This window comes from Neoarius graeffei, chromosome 22, assembly GCF_027579695.1.
Source record: "Neoarius graeffei isolate fNeoGra1 chromosome 22, fNeoGra1.pri, whole genome shotgun sequence".
NCBI lineage: Eukaryota > Metazoa > Chordata > Actinopteri > Siluriformes > Ariidae > Neoarius > Neoarius graeffei.
Genome location: NC_083590.1, coordinates 10,357,990 through 10,379,781, shown reverse-complemented (window position 1 = coordinate 10,379,781; position 21,792 = coordinate 10,357,990). Strand labels below are relative to the sequence as shown.

Sequence of the window (21,792 nt, the reverse complement as noted above, 5' to 3'; positions counted from 1 at the left end):
TCAGATACAAGGACTTGTTGCAAGTCAGTATCACCTTCGTCATACACCTGAAGTCTTGCTTTGGCAGCATTCAGAGATTTTAACTTTTCTAAACGTTCAATCCATCTTTTCAGGATCTCTACAGACTGCCTTCTGGCTGCTCTCTCCTCTTCTTGCTTCTTTAAGAGTGCTTCCTCTCGTTTTTGCTTCTCAATCTTGCGTTCAATTTCTTCTCTCTCTTCTTCAAGGTGACGGAACTTTGCTGCTGCTTCTTGTTCTACTGCTATCTTCTTAATCTCTACATCAAGTGCTTGTAGCTCCTCCTGGCAATGCTCTTGTTCAGCCATTATTTTTAGTACTGCCCTAGTATAAGCATACTCAGCGGCAGCTTCTTGACGTTTTACTGATATACAAGAATGAATGGAGTTACCATCACAGCCATTGTACACAGGAAGTGAGATGCTGGAGGCAGTTGAGGCAAAAACAGAGTCAACATCAGGCCAAATGATCTGTTCGAGTGCTCCTTGCATTTGAGCTGCAGCATTTTGTCTTACAGTCTGTGTAATTGCTGTGCTCTTATCCAGCTTACAACGCATAGCTGGAGGTGGAATATCAATAGCCCTGTATGTTTCATAAAGATTGTACAGTTCTTCTTGCTCCTTCTGCATACGAATAACATTGTCTTGTAAAATGTCATTTGGATCATTCCTTGTGACTGATTTTTTCACTACTTTAGCAAGAACCTTCCAGCAGTCATAAGCATCCTCAAAGCGAAGAAGCAATGTTTTTAGTTTTCCACTCTGCAATTCCCTGCCCTGTTCTGTCAGCGTACGGGCTCTATTGCTCCTGCGAGGCTCCTCAGAGTGTATGGCTTTCTGAGCATTAGACTCATTTTCCTGCTGTGACTCTTCAGCTTGCTCTTTAGGTAATTCAACTTCTTTACTTGGTTCAAACATTTCAAAGAATTGTGTTCGATATATAATTAAGCACTAGGTGAAGTAAGCCTTAGTGAAGACAAGTAAAAAATGTGATCATAAAACAACCGAATTCCGCCACTATACCTCAAAAGGTATACATACACACTATGCAGAACTTAAGCATGAGCAATACACAAGGGGTAAACTAAGAAATAGTCAACCAAAGGTTAAAAATTAATAATAACTTTGCTTCTTAAATGTGCAATACTTTCATGTAAAAAGATATCTTTTCTATGCAAATTAGGCGTTTACTAGGTGCAAAGCAAACTTTCACAATATAAACCACGCACTCACTTTCAGAGAAAATTAAGCTTACTGGTGTGCAAATTGTCCGTCAGTAACACAGTATTGTCCACAAACTGTATTTTGACCAAGAAACACTCTAAATCGAGTCATTAAGCATATATCACGTTTAAGGAACCTTCAGTAAAATGCAAAGAGAGTCTTAAATGATTAGCTTATCTGTTTACGTCCTCCAGCACGCACAGGTTGAGCAGTTCAACATTCCTTCTTCTTCCGTAGTACACGTCCGAGCCCGTTTTAAGTCCGCGAAAATCCAATGACTCCAGTCCGTACCACTGACGAGCTCAAGTAGTTCGGATGAGTGAACGTTTGCCCACACAACTTCGTGCAGGCCGTGCTTGGGGAAAAAGAGGCTGCAGACAGAGCAGGTTGAATTGGCTGCAGATCCGCCTGCACTTGCTTGCAGGTTGAGTTTGACTGTCACGCCCTCCAGAAATCACGCTTAAGCCAAGTTTTAGTTACTGATAGATGATCAATCTTTTAATAATGTAATCCATAAAATCCACTTCATTCATCTTTCATCCACCATCAAACTGACAGTACAAACACAACATCAGTAGAAAAATCATAAACCCAGATACAACGCAATATAATCAAAAACAGCAAAGACAAGAAACAAAACATACCTCGCTGGCTGCATGTAACTGAAGAGGGAATGAGACTTAAAGCTTAAAACACAGCATCAAACATTTCAAACTAGCCCGCGGCTTGTAACATGGCCGCGAGCATAGTCAAGTCCAATCACCTAGGCGAGTGGTATGGCACCTAATAATGTCCGTGTGCAACACGTGACATCGCCTGACCCAACATGACCCAGCGTAAATATCAAATTAAACACACAATATTCTTGGAAATTACAAACATGATATTTAATGAAAACAAAAAATAACAAAACAAACTATAACAGTTACAGTAAGAATTAAACCAAGATGAAAATCTGTTGATGAAGTGTGTGTCATTGTGTCTCTGCAGGTTGCGGTATTGTGGTGTCTCAGATGAAGGCTGTGCTGCTCTGAGTTCAGCTCTGAGATCAAACCCCTCACACCTGAGAGACCTGACTCTGAATAATAATAATCTGGGAGACTCAGGAGTGAAGCGTCTCTGTGCTGTACTGGAGAATCCTCACTGTAAACTGAAGACACTGAGGTAAGATCATCTCTCTGAGAGTCACATGACCTGCTCCTCAGTAAGACACATTCTCTAATAGTGAGACTGAAGCAGAGGTTTTAGGTTCATCATCAGTGTCCTGAGGAGGAAGATTGTTTCTGTTCACTGCACACTGATGATTTGTCACAGAGTCTTTGGGTCAGATGGACGTATGTGAGAAGCTGCAGCACAAAACGGGACTTGATCCGACTGCAATGTGTCTGAACTCACTGTGAAATTTACTACAACACTGTAACTAATCCCACAAACTGCACCTGAGACTCAAACTAACTGCCCTCTGTGTGAGCAGCAGTGACATGGTGGAAATGATCTCAGGAATATAGAATTTGAAACTAAAATGAAACATGAATCCCAGAGAACTGATGGGGTAACAAAATAAATAGATTTAAAAAATTTACTTTTCAGTAAAAACTATGAAAAAAGTACAAGAAAAAAACACTAATCCTTCTGTTGAGTTTCAGTAATTCAGTGAGTTATTACAGTAATAAACAGTTGTAGTAATAATAATCTAATAGCAGGGGCGGAGCTAAATGGGGGGGCGGGGCCATTGCCCTTGGGCCCTCTCCCTAGGTGTACAGGGCCCCACCCTTTGACATTCAGGCCCTCCCAATAAATGTGCCTTACGCGATTTCATTGGAAATTCCTTGAAACCTAAAAGTTTTCACATGATTACAGACTAGTTGACTGATATATCTCTCATTTTTAGCACACATTCTTATCATGGTTAAAAATAAATAAATAACCACCCCCCCCCGTGAAATCAGGATAGTTGAGGCTTTTCTTGGATTCGAGAGAACTGTGAACGCATCTGCTTCTGAACTGGAGGGCCGAATTATTAGCTGCATTGAAGGGAATGGAGGCGGCACGGTGGTGTAGTGGTTAGCGCTGTCGCCTCACAGCAAGAAGGTCCTGGGTTCGAGCCCCGGGGCCGGCGAGGGCCTTTCTGTGTGGAGTTTGCATGTTCTCCCCGTGTCCACGTGGGTTTCCTCCGGGTGCTCCGGTTTCCCCCACAGTCCAAAGACATGCAGGTTAGGTTAACTGGTGACTCTAAATTGAGCGTAGGTGTGAATGTGAGTGTGAATGGTTGTCTGTGTCTATGTGTCAGCCCTGTGATGACCTGGCGACTTGTCCAGGGTGTACCCCGCCTTTCGCCCGTAGTCAGCTGGGATAGGCTCCAGCTTGCCTGCGACCCTGTAGAAGGATAAAGCGGCTAGAGATAATGAGATGAGATGAGATGAAGGGAATGGCTTAGATCTCTCCAGATGCCATGGACAGGGTTATGACGGCGCAGCAAAAATGAGCGGAATTTATTCTGGTGTTCAAGCGAGAATAGCGGAGCGGGAGCCCCTTGCTTTGTATGTGCACTGTATGGCTCATTGTCTGAATTTGATACTGAATGATTCTGTCAAAACTATCCCAGAGATTAGACAGTTTTTATGATGTGGTTGCCAACAGTGTTAAGGGATGGCCATTACTTGGCGACTTATTGAGCCCAGAGAGCAGGGACATAACCTTGAAATGCCTCTGCCCAACCCGCTGGTCCTCCCGCTACGATGCGCTTGTTGTGTTAAAGTACAGATATGGAGACGTCATTAAAGCTCTCGACAAGCTCTCACTTACAAGCTAAAAAATGAATGAACGAGATGAGGCAGATGCACTTAAAAAGGCCATTACTAAATTTCAGTTCATATTTTTAATCAGCCTTCAGATAAAGATTTTGGAGTGCACTAATGCCATCTCAAAGTTACTGCAGGAGAAGACCATTGATCTCCTCAAAGTGTCTGAATTATTGCAGAATGCTGTACGAACTCTACAGGAGTACAGGGAGCAGTTTGATGAGGCAAAGGCTTCCACTCTGGCATTGGCTGTGAAATGGGGCAGTCAAATGCAATTTGTAGCCACCAGGTTGAAAAAAGTGAAGCGTCACCTTGATCACCTTAGCGAAGACGGTCGGCTTTCCGATGCAGAACATTATTTTCAGGTGAATATATTCTATGCAAGCCTTGATGTAATCATTCAGCAGCTGTCACAAAGGTTTGTCGGTTTAAATCGGACTGCTCATTTTTTTGAGGCTATTCATCCAAATACGCTCCAGCATGCCAAGGATGAGGAGCTATACGAAGTGGCCCGTCGACTATGTGATCACTATAGTCGGGATATTGACTCCAGCTTTCCTGGTCAACTAGTGTCATTTAGGGCTTGTTTCAAGGAGCAGATAGCGAGACGCACATCTGTGCTTAGCCTGGGCAGGTTGCTGGTAGTAGATCATCCAGCAGTAACTTCTACATTTAGTGAGGTGTGCATGGCCTTCGTGCTTTTTCTCACTCTCCCCGTCTCAGTTGTGACAGCAGAGCACTCTTTCTCCAAATTAAAATTGATAAATTATCTCAGGAGCACAATGGGTCAAGAGAGACTCTGTGGATTGGCCATTTTATCAATTGAGAATGAGCGAGCAAGAGCGCTTAACATCCCTCAAATAGTCAACGAATTTGCGGAGCGCAAGGCGCGTCGAATGCCTTTTTAATGATGAACACAGGTTTCCGTGTCGGCTTTGTAGTTGAAGACGTGCTTACACAATGAGGGTGTATCATTCATGATTGCTGGATTTCTTTTTTTTTTTATTGTTTTTGTTTAGTGTCTATCTGGAACATAATAAAAAATGAGTGGAAAATACAAGCTATGTTGGCCTATAAAAAAAATAAAATAAAATAATAAAAATGAAAAATAAAACTTTGAGCAAGTTCTGTTCTAATATAGCCTGATTATATGCTGCAGGCCTTCTGTTTGTTTGCAATTTCACCATGGCTAGGTCCAAAGGCTACGTTCTTAAAAACTGCTTTCTGTTAGATATAGCCTGAGTAGGCCTATATGCCTTCTAATTTGTTTGTTTGCAGTTTCACCATGGGGGGCCCTGATTGGTGTTTTGCCCCGGGGCCTTGTGTGCAGTTGTTCCGCCACTGTCTAATAGAGTAATAAATGGGTAAAGTGGTAAATATTCTGTCAGGGCGTCTCCGTCTTACTGCTCTGAACAGGGTTGCCAGATCTACATTACAGAAGCAGCTCAGTGGATCAGCAGGATTAAACCAATCAGTTGCAGGATCCAGGGGTACAAGCTGTGTCCCATGTATATATTATTAAAATATGTAACAACAAAGAGGGCAATAAAATCAGTACGGCTCACACCGGTTACTAGAAGGGAAAACTGCTCCCACACAACAAGTCATAGGAATACAACCAACGTGTTTTTTTAAGTGATTTTAGTATTTGGAAATTTGAGCTAAATTCCAATGTAACGCGTAACATGAAAGCCGCTCACCAACAAAAGTTTTGCTCAATATTTTTAAAAAATGCATAAATTTTCTTACATTTTTGAATGAATTTTACACTGACTTTTATGCCAATAATATAGACCCGAACTGGAGAATATGGAACTCGAGAATGAAAGATTTCAAGCAAAACAACAAAACACACATTATCTAACGATGTTTTTAATTATACTCATAAAATAAATCACTAAGTTTTAACTTCATACAAGCTAAATTTCTCTTCAAAAAACAATACAGGAGTTCTCATACAATTTACTTACTGTTTGCGAATGTTCAGCTTTCTCCTTCTAATAACGATTCCAAAATTACACAGAATTCTCAACCCTGAACACATTCATGCAGATAAAAATCACAGAAAAACTCTGCCATCTTGCTTTGAAAAATACTTTCTTGGGATCGCGTACAATGCGTCTTAACAAAAGCAAGGCTTGAACTGTTATTCTCATATCCCAAATGTTCTTTTGGTACCAAATCTTCTTGATTCCATCGTAAACAGCTCCCAAAATTACACATTTTCTCACTGAATCCTCACTGTAAAATGGAGACACTGGTGTAAGATCATCTCTCTGAGAGTCACAATAACTCACTAAAGCAGCAGTTAATAGTTGTATACAGTGTTGTTTATCAATTAAACTTTTCTGTAAAAGTAAAGCATGCAGAACAAATGTATTAGTCATGATCATTTCTCCTCAGAATCACTTTTACTTTAAAAAATATTTAAGTGTCTTTACAATTAAATATGTGATCATTAAAAATCCAGACAAAACACAATTATGCTAACATAACTTATCTGAAGTCCTTTCAGAAATATGAACATAATTTTGCCAAATAAATAGAATGTAGAAATCTTTCTTTTCTAGTAGCGTTAGCTACCCAATATGATTTCGAGTTTGAAAAAAAGAGTTTGCTAGCATGTCAGGTAGAGCTTCACTGACTAGCTAGTTTAACGTTAAACCACCATGATGACACAGCATGTGTTCATTTTGTGAATTCACATTTCTGTCTTTGGTAACGTTAACATTGTAGCTTTTGTGATCTTGCATAATCACTATAGCTATTACATATTTACCAGTAGCCAAAGAGAGAACCTAGCGAGCATCTTATTGATGATTCTGCTTGGTTGTAAGTTGTTTCATTTTGTAATGTTCTACCAGGCATTTATTCTCCAGGTTCTACAAGTTAGTCAGTGAATCCAGTCGGTTGCTTCAGAGGCATTGGGTTTTGTCAGCGTTGTGACAATAATACAACAATGCATTGACAGAAAATGTACTTTTAATACTTCAGTATTTTTAAAAGCAAATACTTCAGTACTTTCAGTAAAAATTTGACTGGACAACTTTCACTTGTATCGGAGTAACATTTGAACAGTGGGATCTGTACTTTGACTTCAGTAATGCAGTTGGGTATTTTGTCCACCTCTGCTGACAGGTGACTGGTGTTGAAATTACAGCACTGTTTATATGTGCTCCCTCTTTTTGAAGGATAAAAAAGTAATTAGACAAACGAACAGAGTCATAAATTACACTGATATTTTTATTCCTTCGACACTGAGAGGTGAAACCGGTATGTTTTCGGGTTTTCTGTCCATTTTTTTCTGAAACTCTTGTTCGCACGCTGTCTCAAGAACGAGTGGCTGAATGTTTGGAGGATTTATAATGTGTAACAGTGGCATGTAAAATTTAGAAATTTGGTATTCAACCGACTACGCCACCTAGGGTGGGAGAAAACCCCTAGGAACCTCAATACCACACCAATGTATTACAAAAAAACAGGACACAGATTCGGAAGACACTCCTAGGCCAGAGATATGTCCACAATCATTTATTAAAATCACAAATTATACAATAATTAAAAACACTAGTCACAATTCAAGAAATTGACAACAGGCACCATGTACAAAATATACAGATGGACTGGAACGAAGAACCAGGCTATCAGGTCAGCTTGGACAGACCATGAGCCACCATGGGAATCCAAATTAACAACCAATACAATAAATACATCACAAGAACATCAAACAATTATAAAGCTATGCCATACAGGGACATCACCATAACACTCCAAGACGCATATATCCCATTCAACAAAAAAAAAAAAAAAAAGAAAACAAAAAGGGCCAGGCGACATACGCACATGGCACACTGAGAACAAAGCTGCTCTGTTATATTACTATTAAAAAAAAAGGTAAGAAAAATAACTAGGGTCAAAGTTGGGGCTTACCACAGGCAGCACGGAAGAAAAGGACATCAGAGACCCTGAAAACACCACACGTGAAAGAATAAACACAAATTAAACAAATAAGGACTGCAAGAAAATATAAAAATCACCAACTGTGCACACAGCAAAAGAAACGTGAGGGACTTCCACCACCTAAAGACCGGCTGCTCTGGGCAAAGCTCCCAATACCTGCCCAAAGGAAAAAAAAGAAAAAAAAAAAGATTAAAACAGTAATAATCAACAATGTTGGCTACCAAATCTCCAAACCAAGGAAAAACAAAATACTTATCCTATGCAGCAGAGAGCTAGCAGAAGAATTGACATGGACATACAGGACCAGCAGAAGAGGAGGTGCAGCCGCCCTGGTTGCCACACCTGCATACAACCACTCACTACCAATATACTAACCCACACAAACACAAAAGCAATTAGCTGGTGCATGTAACACCAAAGGCACTACACAACCCCAGCCACTAATCACCCAACAGAAAATAATAAATCAAAACACAGACAAGTAAATAAATTAAATCACACAAAAACACAAATACATAATCGCGAAGACGCCCGCATTAATTATAAACAATAAACATCAACTCCAACAGAGGACTTAAACAAAATAACCAACAAAGATGGAGTGGCTGCCCCAAACGGACAGACACAAAATGGCAACGGAACAGCAGCTTGCCGTCAGTGTGAGAAGCCGCAGCAAGTGTACGATTCCACCGCAAATACCGAACGATGCTAAATGAAAACAGACTCACTGATTGACGAGAGACACAATTAGACCACTCGCTTCAGCTGGTTCCGGTGTCATTCAAGCCACCGCTAAGGTTTGCCCAGACCTCGATCATAAACCTCAACTGGACCAAAAAAACTGAAGGCAAAGAACCCCTGATAACACTATTCCCAGCTGACATGAAAGACTTCATGCCAGCCACCACACCGGTGCACTGGCTACAATGCCACCGCAAAATGACAGCATCCTACGGCACTCAATACTGACTTATCAGAATAAAAGTCACGCCAGTACTCCCCTTGCTGGTGCCGCCAACCACAAACCTAAAATAATCATGACTCAGATTGAGGGGTGTAGCCCAATCTGTCACATTCTACCCCCCTCTTCTTGAGTCGGCACCCCGTCGACTCTCCGTGATGGATTAGAGTGACGAGGTATTCTGGCCCAACCCCACAACCAGTGGCAAAGGGGGTAGCCCGGTTAATCAGCCCACGGACCTTGAAAGGTGGTGCAAGTAAGAGTGCCGTCTGGCTGTTGAGTGTAATGTACAGTGACAACGAGCTGTAGTGGAACCAGAGACCTCCTCTACAGACCCTGCCCCAGATGTCAAAGGGGTACTTTCTGAACCAGCAACCCCAAGAGACGAAGTAACGCCTTCAGATGAACCCATGTCAACAGACTCGCGAGTGGAACCTGAGGCCCCAGATGGTGATCCAAAAACAGGGAGAGGATGAGTCACTGATGGAGAATCACGAACCATGAGCAAAACTTGCTCCTCCTCAGGTGGTGGCTGGTCAGAGGAAATGGGGTGAGCAGCAGCTAAAACTGAAGGCTGCTGCATGACATAGGCCAGAGGAAACTGCAGCTTTAACTGGTCACGATGGACCATTCAGGCTTTCTGCAGGTTGCTCACTGGAGCGATAGTGTAAACTGCCCCATGTCCAACAGGTGCTCGGAGTACCTGGTATGAAACCGGACTCCAGAGGTCTTGAATCTTATGCCGACCTCTAGCACTATGATCCCTTAGGTAGACCAACTGGCCTTCTAATAAAGGGGCTTCATGCACCTGTAAATCGTGACGCTCTTTTCTACATTCTGCAGCAGCCACCAACTGATCCCGTGCACCTTGGAAGCCCAACCTTTCCTGATGTTCAATGATCCACTGTTGAACTGTCCCTGGCAATGGTTCTTGGATGCGTCCCAAAAGGAAATCAATAGGGAGCATGGGTTCCCGCCCAAACATAAGAAAATAGGGAGATTCTCCAGTGGTGTGATGTGGGGTGGTATTATAACAGTATACTACCTGCGGGAGACAAGACGTCCAGTCATGCTTCTGGGTAGTTGGTATAGTGCGAAGCAAATTATGGAGGGTCCTGTTAAACCGTTTGCATTGCCCATTCCCCGCCGGATGGTAGGGAGTGGTGCGGGATTTTGTTACACCATACAGTGAACAAAGCTGCTGTATAAGCCTGCTTTCAAATGACCTCCCCTGGTCAGAGTGGATACGACTAGGCACCCCAAACCTATAAAACCACTCATGCAATAGTACCTGAGCAACAGTTTGGGCTCGTTGGTCACAAGTAGGCACAGCTTGGGTATACTTGCTAATTACATCTGTCATGACCAACACAAGGCGGCACGGTGGTGTAGTGGTTAGCGCTGTCGCCTCACAGCAAGAAGGTCCTGGGTTCGAGCCCCGGGGCCGACGAGGGCCCTTCTATGTGGAGTTTGCATGTTCTCCCCGTGTTTGTGTGGGTTTCCTCCAGGTGCTCCGGTTTCCCCCACAGTCCAAAGACATGCAGGTTAGGTTAACTGGTGACTCTAAATTGACCGTAGGTGTGAGTGTGAATGGTTGTCTGTGTCTATGTGTCAGCCCTGTGATGACCTGGCGACTTGTCCAGGGTGTACCCCGCCTTTTGCCCGTAGTCAGCTGGGATAGGCTCCAGCTTGCCTGCGACCCTGTAGAAGGATAAAGCGGCTAGAGATAATGAGATGAGATGACCAACACATTTTTGACTCCATTTCTAGATGCTTCCAACTGGGTGAAGTCAATCGCCACAATTTCATTGGGCCGAGATGCCAAGAGGTGGCCCATGAAACTATGCAAGGAAGGGCCCGAATCTCTTGCCAACTGGCACTGACCACATTCCCTACACCACCGCTGGACATCAGAGAGCAACCCTGGCCAAAAACAGCGGCGGCGCACAAATTCAACAAATTCCACTCCCTGGTGGCCGTGATCTTGGTGAAGCTGCTGTAGAATTTCAGATTGAAGGGAGGAGGGTAAAAGGAGCTGAAACAATTCCTCCTTCCCATCTATCTAAAGACGTGACGATATAGCACTCCCTCCCTCTCAACCAAACAAGACCACTGACGCAAAAAGCCCAATACTGGCTTGGAAGCTACCAGTCTCTCTGCTGTGGTGGGTGGAGAACCCCTACGCCAGAAGGTTAACACAATCCCCAACGTTGGGTCGGCTTCTTGAAGGGCCTGAACCTCCAAAGCCGACCGTTGAGGGAACACAGAAATAGAAGCTTGTAGGGCTGGGCCAGCTTGGGATGCTGCAGGGGCTTGTTGTAAATCTGCCGGGACTACCATCCCAGGAAGCACATACTCCCCCAAACTGGCTCCAGACATGTACTGCCTAGACAGGGCATCTGTGTTTTTATTGCTGCGGCCTGACCGATACTTGATTTCAAAGTCAAAGGCTGCCAGCTGTGTGGCCCACCAGTGCTCTGTGGCCCCCAATTTAGCAGAATGTAAATAGCTCAAGAGGTTATTATCCGTATATACCACACACCACTGGCCCAAAAGATACTCTAAACTTTTCGGTCATAGCCCACTTGAGCGCAAGAAACTCCAATTTCATAGAGCTATAATTGCTCATATTGTGCTCAGTGGGCCTAAGACCTCAGCTGGCATAAGCCACAGGCCGGACCACCCCCTCCCATTCCTGGGAAAGTACAGCGCCAAGACCACTATGGCTGGCGTCGACCTCCAGAATGAAAGGACGGGATAAATCAGCATAGGCCAAGACAGGTGCCGACACCAGCTTGGCCTTCAGGGCTTCAAAGCTCTCCTCACACTGCCCTGTCCATGCAGTTCCCAAATCCTGCCCAGTTCCCCGTTTGACCTTCCTATTAGATAGGTCGGCCACCAACTTGTGCAGCGGGCCCGCCAGCTTTGCAAAACCCTCCATGAAGCGGCATTAATAACCTGTGAAACCCAAAAAAGAACGCAGCTCAGAAACATGACGAGGACGTTTCCAAGTCAAAACTGCTTCAATTTTAGATGGATCTGTGGTGACCCCTTCACAAGAAATGACATGCCCCAGGTACTTAACCTGTTGGCGAAAGAAAGCACACTTCTCCAACCTGGCCATTAAGCCTTCGGTATGGAGACGGCTAAGAACGGTTTCCAGGCGCTGCAAGTGCTGATGAATGGAAGAGGAAAAAATGACAATATTGTCCAAATACAACAAAAGCGACTGGCACTGCTGGTCTCCAAACATCCGTTGCGTCAGACGTTGAAAAGTACTTGGAGCATTACAAAGCCCAAAAGGCATCTTGTTCCATTCAAACAAACCAAATGGAGTACAGAAGGCCGTTTTGGGCTTATCCTGCTCCAAGACCGGCACCTGGTTATAGCCACTAGCGAGGTCAAGAGTAGAAAACCATTGAGCCCCAGCTAAGGCATCCAAGCTTTCTTCAATTCGCGGCAAGGGAAACGAGTCCTTCCGCGTCTTGCTATTCAGCAAGCAGTAATCTACGCACATGCGCAGACTGCCATCTTTCTTTTTAGCCAAGACAATGGGAGATGCGTAAGGACTGCTACTTTCCCTTATTACCTGCGATTCCAAGAGCTGGTTTATATGAACTTTCACCGCTTCATAATCAGAAGGTGGAATACGGCGATGTCGTTGCCGAAAAGGTGCCTCATCCAGCAATGGGATGTCATGCGATATCAAATTGGTACACCCCAAATCACGCTCATGATTGGAGAAAACCAAATGGTAACACCTCAGCAAGCTTCTTGCTTTGGCCTGCTCTGGTTCGGACAAGGCAGATAAATCCACACTGGCCACTCTATCTTCACCTTCCTCTGTGGCCACGTGGGAAGAGACGAATGCTGAAATGGGGTAGACCTCTGAAACCCCAGCAGGCAGACTAACTATCTCCACACTAGTCAAGAACCCCAAACTAACCCGTGGATAAAGCAACACATCAGTCACTCCCACATTCACCACAGGCACAAAAGCAGTGCCCCGATGTACCTGGACCAAACAGGGTGAGACCAGCAAACCAGCTGGTAACCCAGACTCAGATGGCTCAAACAGTGTGGTCTGACCTGAAAGTTGCTCCGAGCAAGTACTCGCCACAAACTGCATGGTGCCACCACCAATTCTCACCACCCATGGACCCCTAACACAGGCGGCTCCGTAGTGTGGGTATGGAACCTGAGCTGCAGCCAGATGACAGCGCTGTAGAACCTTGATAACTGAACCTGGGGCCTGGGAAACAGAAGGAGAAAGAAACAATGCAGGACCATGTGCCCCAAACAGTTCCCGATAACACTGACTTATCACATTCATACCAAGGACCCCTGGGACACTGGGAGGGCCTCCCTGGGGATCTTTCACAATCGGGACACTGCACCGGGGTATAATCTTGCTGCACAGAACAAAATCCAATTCCAAATAGCCTATATACAGAATAAACAGCCCATTGGCTGCCTTCAACTGCAGCTAATGGCAAGACTGGAGCCGCTCCTGGCCCCATGGCTCAAACTGGGTTAAGAAAAAACTGTTATGGTGGACACCATCGATCCCATGTCCACCAAGCACAGGACAGACACGCCCCCTATAATGACATCAAGAGTTGGACATGACGACATGAGCATGGAAGGGGCCCTGTGTGAAGAGCCAGCAAGTCCCCCAACTGAGCTATGGCCCAGCAGCTCAGTGGGTTTCAGTTTCCCGACTGCTGAGAAGAGAAGGAAGCCCCTCCCATATTGGAGGGCTGCCCAGAACTTGAGCTAGCTCGCGGTTGAAAAGGAACTCCTTGCCCATCACAGTCTCGCGCAAAGTGACCCGTGTGCTGACACCGTCTACATATTACAGACCCATTACGTGGTGGACAAGGGTAAACTGGTGCCTGCTGTAGAGAGGCCACAGTTTGAGTAAGCTGGTTCAGCTGTTCCTGCTGCCACTTCAAAAGGTTCTTTCAATTCCCCCAACTCATTACCCTGAAAAGCCGTAGGAGAGGCCAAAGGGGGACAACCCTGTATCCCATATTGTATGCCATATGCAGCTGGCAAAGAGAAGCTTCGTGTCCTAGCTCCCCCAGGGAATCCTTCCTGCTCCCACCTCATAGCCTCCCTACGTGTTTCCAGCAGTGTAGCTTGAGGCTCCCGCCGGGCAAACTGCTTCAGTTCCCGACGAAGACTGCTGTCTAAGACGTGTTCAATAAACTGATCACGGAGAAGGACCTCAGAATTGGGCACACCATCAGGGGCCTGTCTCTTTACCTGGTCCATTAATGCCAAAAAGGCTAAAGAAAATTCCTGCAGGGTCTCCCCTTCCTGCTGTTGCCGGGAGAAAAAGGCCTGCTGTAAAGTCACATAAGACTGACTACAGCCATAAAGCTCCCTCAAGATATCCAAAATCTTTTTGGGGTCTCTGCATTCAACCGTTGAACGATACTTAATCTCATCCTTTGCCTCACCTTCTAGATGGTCAAAGATGAAGTATGCCTGATCCACTAAAGACAGGTGCTGAACCTGCATACACGCCTGCACCTCCTCAATCCACTCCGCGATCTTAATTCCCGTTCTACCATTAAACATCGCACACTTCCAATCTCTGGGTATAACTATTATGTGTTCTGCACCCTGAGGCGCTGGGACAAACCCCGATGGGGGACCCTGTGACTGCGCAGAACCAGCAGTAGGCTGTTGACGAAGGCACTCATTTTCCGTGTGCAATTGGGCAACCTGATCTCGCAGCTGTTGTAATTCGTCCTCCATCCTAGCAATGCGGATAACAAAAACAATTCAGACACCCTACTTCAAAGTAGTTGCCCCAATCTAATGGGAAGCTGCTGTTCCGTTGTCGCTCAAAAAGTCCAACTGTGCCGATCCACAATCTCCATCTATAAAAGAAAAAAAAAAAAATTACAGAAACACCAACAATAGCACTTGTACCCTTAGCAAAAAAAAAAAGAACTTATATCTCTGCCTTAAAGAGTGTCAATCCTGCTGACTATGCCAGATGTAACAGTGGCACGTAAAATTTAGAAATTTGGTATTCACCGACTACGCCACCTAGGGTGGGAGAAAACCCCTAGGAACCTCAATACCACACCAATGTATTACAAAAAAACAGGACACAGATTCGGAAGACACTCCTAGGCCAGAGATATGTCCACAATCATTTATTAAAATCACAAATTATACAATAATTAAAACACTAGTCACAATTCAAGAAATTGACAACAGGCACCATGTACAAAATATACAGATGGACTGGAACGAAGAACCAGGCTATCAGGTCAGCTTGGACAGACCATGAGCCACCATGGGAATCCAAATTAACAACCAATACAATAAATACATCACAAGAACATCAAACAATTATAAAGCTATGCCATACAGGGACATCACCATAACACTCCAAGACGCATATATCCCATTCAACAACAAAAAAAAAGGAAAAGAAAACAAAAAGGGCCAGGCGACATACGCACATGGCACACTGAGAACAAAGCTGCTCTCTGTTATATTACTATTAAAAAAAAGGTAAGAAAAATAACTAGGGTCAAAGTTGGGGCTTACCACAGGCAGCACGGAAGAAAAGGACAGCAGAGACCCTGAAAACACCACACGTGAAAGAATAAACACAAATTAAACAAATAAGGACTGCAAGAAAATATAAAAATCATCACCAACTGCGCACACAGCAAAAGAAACGTGAGGGACTTCCACCACCTAAAGACCGGCTGCTCTGGGCAAAGCTCCCAATACCTGCCCAAAGGAAAAAAAGAAAAAAAAAAGATTAAAAAACACAGTAATAGTCAATAATGTTGGCTACCAAATCTCCAAACCAAGGAAAAACAAAATACTTATGCTATGCAGCAGAGAGCTAGCAGAAGAATTGACATGGACATACAGGACCAGCAGAAGAGGAGGTGCAGCCGCCCTGGTTGCCACACCTGCATACAACCACTCACTACCAATATACTAACCCACACAAACACAAAAGCAATTAGCTGGTGCATGTAACACCAAAGGCACTACACAACCCCAGCCACTAATCACCCAACAGAAAATAATAAATCAAAACAGACAAGTAAATAAATTAAATCACACAAAAACACAAATACATAATTGCAAAGATGCCCGCATTAATTATAAACAATAAACATCAACTCCAACAGAGGACTTAAACAAAATAACCAACAAAGATGGAGTGGCTGCCCCAAACGGACAGACACAAAATGGCAACGGAACAGCAGCTTGCCGTCAGTGTGAGAAGCCGCAGCAAGTGTACGATTCCACCGCAAATACCGAACGATGCTAAATGAAAACAGACTCACTGATTGACGAGACAGACCCAATTAGACCGCTCGCTTCAGCTGGTTCCGGTGTCATTCAAGCCACCACTAAGGCTTGCCCAGACCTCGATCATAAACCTCAACTGGACCAAAAACACTGAAGGCAAAGAACCCCTGATAACACTATTCCCAGCTGACATGAAAGACTTCACGCCAGCCACCGCAAAATGACAGCATCCTACGGCACTCAATACTGACTTTTTATCAGAATAAAAGTCACGCCAGTACTCCCCTTGCTGGTGGCTCCGCCAACCACAAACCTAAAATAATCATGACTCAGATTGAGGGGTGTAGCCCAATCTGTCACATTCGGAATAATCATTGTTTACTTCTCTGATTCTACAATAATATAAATCTATAGTGTACTATAAATGCACTCTGGAGAAACAAGTTTATTGCCCCTGTGTAGTGCACTATAGGTCTAGTAGAGAACCATCTGAGATTCTCTCTCTCTCTCTCTCTCTCTCTCTCTGATTAAAGTTCATGGTCTCTCTGCTGTTCTCTGTTCGGCTTCAGCTGCTGATGGTTTAATATCACACACAACAGAGGAGAGAAACTCAATATAACACTCAGTATTATCATTATTAATTACACTGTTAATGAGAATAAACAGGTGATATTAAATCCTCATGACGTTCTGAATAATAAAATTGATTTTACACTCATCATCTTTAAAGTAAGAATTAAACCAAGATGAAAATCTGTTGATGAAGTGTGTGTCATTGTGTCTCTGCAGGTTGCAGGGTTGTGGTGTCTCAGATGAAGGTTGTGCTGCTCTGAGTTCAGCTCTGAGATCAAACCCCTCACACCTGAGAGACCTGAATCTGAATAATAATAATCTGGGAGACTCAGGAGTGAAGCGTCTCTGTGCTGTACTGGAGAATCCTCACTGTAAACTGGAGACACTGTGGTAAGATCATCTCTCTGAGAGTCACATGACCTGCTCCTCAGTAAGACACATTCTCTAATAGTGAGACTGAAGCAGAGGTTTTAGGTTCATCATCAGTGTCCTGAGGAGGAAGATTGTTTCTGTTCACTGCACACTGATGATTTGTCACAGAGTCTTTGGGTCAGATGGACGTATGTGAGAAGCTGCAGCACAAAACGGGACTTGAATGCAGTGTGTCTGAACTCACTGTGAAATTTACTACAACACTGTAACTAATCCCACAAACTGCACCTGAGACTCAAACTAACTGCCCTCTGTGTGAGCTGCAGGGTTTAAAACAGCAGTGACATGGTGGAAATAATCTCAGGAATATAGAGTTTAAAAACTAAAATGAGACGTTACTGCCACAGAACTGATGCAGTGAAAAAAATAAATAAATAAAAAATGACTTTTAAATAGGGACGGCATGGTGGTGTAGTGGTTAGCGCTGTCGCCTCACAGCAAGAAGGTCCGGGTTCGAGCCCCGTGGCCGGCGAGGGCCTTTCTGTGCGGAGTTTGCATGTTCTCCCCGTGTCCGCGTGGGTTTCCTCTGGGTGCTCCGGTTTCCCCCACAGTCCAAAGACATGCAGGTTAGGTTAACTGGTGACTCTAAATTGACCGTAGGTGTGAATGTGAGTGTGAATGGTTGTCTGTGTCTATGTGTCAGCCCTGTGATAACCTGGCGACTTGTCCAGGGTGTATCCCCCCTTTCACCCGTAGTCAGCTGGGATAGGCTCCAGCTTGCCTGCGACCCTGTAGAACAGGATAAAGCGGCTAGAGATAATGAGATGAGATGAGACTTTTAAATCAAAATTAAAAAGGAGAAAATAACTTCCAATAAACTGAAACCCACGGAAACAATCCTTTTGTAGATTTTGAATTTTAATAATAATAATAATAATAATAATAAATGTTAATAGTAAACAATGTTCCAGTCCATCTCTGTCAGTGGTGATTTGCTTTAAGGCGACACTGGAAGCCCGGCTTCCCCTCACATTTCATTAAAATGCAGCAATGAAACGTTTCCCAAAGTGTCTATTTTATTCATCAGTCTTGGTGTCGTTCAGTATTTTAGTGAATCAGATTGATGGAGTATCTCACTGCAATATCACGCTGTTTGTTCATTAAACTCACACTGTTTATTTCACCAAAGTGTCTATCTTGTCATTTTGAGCCCTGCCCAGGGAGGGAATGGAGTGTGGGCGAGTGTGTTTTCACAGGGGAAAACAATTTCGCTGTGGATGGGGCAATGTGGGTTTTTTTCCCCTTTTTGTTCTGCCTGGATGCACGGCTTCTCCTGATTATGATTGGTCAATCTCTCAAAGGGGTGGAGCCTTGTAACCGATTGCCAATCAATAAATCAGGAAAGAACATGATTGACATCTCAAACCTAAACACACTGGAGCCTGCAGTGGTGGAATAATCTGGCAATATTTCAGATAAATTGTAAATCTAAAGTTCTGTTTGATTATTTACATTAATTTCTGAAATTTGTTTCTGATTGTAACTCGTGAGCTGTAACTTCCTTCTTCTGATCTCAGCTAAGCTTCTTCCTTGATATGGAATGGTGAAAGAAAAGCCACATCCATGGGACAGACACACACACACACACACACACACACACACCTCGAATTTAAAGACAGAAAACAAATCTTGATGTTCATAAACTGAGGCACTGAAGTGTGTCATTGTGTCTCTGCAGGTTGTGGGGTTGTGGTGTCTCAGATGAAGGCTGTGCTGCTCTGAGTTCAGCTCTGAGATCAAACCCCTCACACCTGAGCGAACTGGATCTGATTGGGAATAAAATAGGAGACTCAGGAAAGAAGCTGCTCTCTGCTCTTAAAGATGATAATCGTTACGAACTACAGAAACTCCTGTAAGTAATAACCTGTTTAGGCAAATGTTGGGGGATAATGATTTATTTCTTTATCATTTTTCTTTAATTTCAGTAAATGTCACATGACCAGACCATGAAATGAAACCAGTTTTAGGAATTTTCACTGTGTTCTATTTAATCCGACTTTTTCCTCCCAGTTGTCTTTAATGCTGTTTGTTGTTCAGTAAAACTGATTTAAAATTCATCTGAAAGCAGAAGATGGAGTCAGTCAGAGTCTCCAAAATGTCCCGTCTGAGTACGAGAGTGATTGTAAATGAACACCTCGTCTCCTTGTAACACCCTGCTGTCTCTGACTTCATCCTGCTGCTTTTGTCTGAATAAGATGATCTCAGCTTTTCCCTGTTTCCGATCAGCAGCACACTTTCTTCTCAACTCTCCTCAAAACTCAGTGAAATTATCATCTTTAATGCCACACTGCCACAAACATGTAATTTAAGGAGCCACTTTACTCACTCTGACACTCCTTCCTGCTCTCCACCTCCACACCGTGTCTTCTGTTGTTCCTGTAAAATTCACTTTGGCTTCATCTTAAAATCTGCACTTAAATCTACATGTAGAACAAGAGATCAAACCCACCGCAGTGTGAGTTACTGTTTAAAAAGCTCCAAATCCTGTGATTGGATAAGAGCAGTGATGTGATGGGAAACGTCTGCTTACTTTCCTGTTAGATCTCGTGCAAGTTCTCGTTTGTTTGAGCTCAATGTTAGAACACATTATATAAGACTATAATTTAATTTAACATTTATTCAAACAGGAGATAATGTTTCTCTTGGTGCAGAGATGATTCCATGCTGTTGGTCATGAAGTGCTACAGTCCAGTGTGGGGATTAATCCAGATGTTTCTTTTATTTTCAGGTTTTGATGAACATCTGTGTGTGATGAAGACTCTGGTGACTACTGCAAAAAGAAAATGTTTCTCATGAAGCAGAGATGCTTTGGTGGGCTTTACTTCACTTGCAGAAACACATGCGTTGTGCTTTAGGGATCGTATAACTCTTTAGTGATGAGATGTAAGGGGAAAAAAAAGGCACTGGTGTTGGGGTAAAATAATCTTCAACAGGGTGATGTGAAGCAGAGTTACTGCTATACCCTGATTGCTGATTATTTTCTTACAACAGCACATCCCAAAGTGTTAAAAAAAAAATCCTTACCACCATTTATTTACAATTTTGTGTTACAGAATGACAGTTTTTTTTAACCACTTGCATTTACTGTTTTTGAAATGTGAAGTTATGTGATGTAATTGAGAGTTACTGTATTGTTTGCTGTATTTCTGTAATATAAATATACTTCTCTCCATCATCCTGCAGAACTTTAATAAAACTTCACTGCTTGTTGTGAAACTGGTCGATTTTATTGCCTCATCATTTCATCACACAGCAGTCACACTGTCTGTCGACAAGAAGATTTAATGTTAAACATCTGAATTTTCAGCTCCTTTATAAAAACACTAAGCTGTTTAACTGGAGATGATAATCATAAAAAAAATTTCCCCACCGAGGGATGAATTAAGCTGAACTTCTTAAAAGATGCCCAGTAGATGGGGCCATTGCACCACTGTGTCCAGAGAAGGCGACGAGTCCTTGGTTTATAACTCCGTGTATGCTGGAGAAATAAGATCACCTAAATGTGATCATATCAGCTGTAAACTTACAAAAAAAAAGTCTGCAAATATATTGATCAGGACAAATTTAAATAAAATACTAATTTTGTGATATTTAAAGACATTATTTCAAGATTGAGCTTTTGTGCTCCACACATTAACATTTATTACATATTGTAGTACAATTTTTAAAAACCAAATGCATTAAAATTTGAACATAATTCTAAAAAAACCCCTGAAATTCTTTTAGAATTGTTTTAAATTCATTTAAATCTGCACTTCACAATAGCTTATATGTGTTTGTGAGTATACAACTTTTTCTTTTCAATTAATGTTTTTTTTTTTTAGAGGTTTATGCACAGGACTGCAGAGCTGTTTTGCCACAAAACATTTCACTGCCATTCAATGATTGTGCATGTGACAAAGTAATCTAATCTAAATGTGTGTATACAGAAGTTATCCACATTTCACTGGAATTTTAGAAACAGAGCATTTTTATTTTTTGCAAAATCAATAAATAACTTTATACAAAACGTCTGACAAAATCATTTTCACTTAGAATATAAACAAGCCAGTGAAATGACAGTATAAATTTGTGGAAAATGTGATAATTCTTGAAAAATAAAGATATGTTCTTACCATCAAGTATTTTATTCCATATTTTGTTGCTTTTTGGGGGGATTTTGTTTTCGAGTGGAGTTTTTATTTCATCCTCGGTTAGTTCAGCAACACACTCCGCCATTTTGTTTTTCTCTACTCACTGTACATGAGCTGATAGCCTAGTCGTAGAGTAGCCAATCAGAGCACATGAATAGAATAAATATCTACAATGCCACACACCGGCGCGGGAACCGGGGGTGCGGGGGGTGCGGCAGCACCCCCTGGTGGTGGACCCTCAAAACTGACATGAACATAAAACAAAACTTACGTGAAAATATATTTGTTTATTTGTTTTAATTTGGCTCTGCTGATTTTATATGTCATGTTTTAGATGTAGGATGATGAGGGCTACATTTTAGTTATTTAAAAAAGGATTTAATTAAAACTTA

The 21,792-nt window shown here is 42.9% G+C and overlaps 1 protein-coding gene across 1 annotated transcript in view; it reads left to right on the top strand.

Annotated features, from left to right (window-relative positions):
* The window catches only part of LOC132870621 (NACHT, LRR and PYD domains-containing protein 3-like), a 627,732-nt gene extending 607,285 nt beyond the window's left edge, over positions 1–20,447 (top strand). Inside the window, exons 18-21 of the mRNA XM_060904345.1 lie at positions 2,232–2,405; positions 17,052–17,225; positions 18,946–19,119; positions 19,996–20,447. Coding sequence (XP_060760328.1) covers positions 2,232–2,405; positions 17,052–17,225; positions 18,946–19,119; positions 19,996–20,002 — 529 coding nt within the window. The 3' untranslated portion in view covers positions 20,003–20,447. The remainder of the gene's footprint in view (positions 1–2,231; positions 2,406–17,051; positions 17,226–18,945; positions 19,120–19,995) is intronic.
* The last annotated feature ends 1,345 nt before the right edge of the window (positions 20,448–21,792 follow it).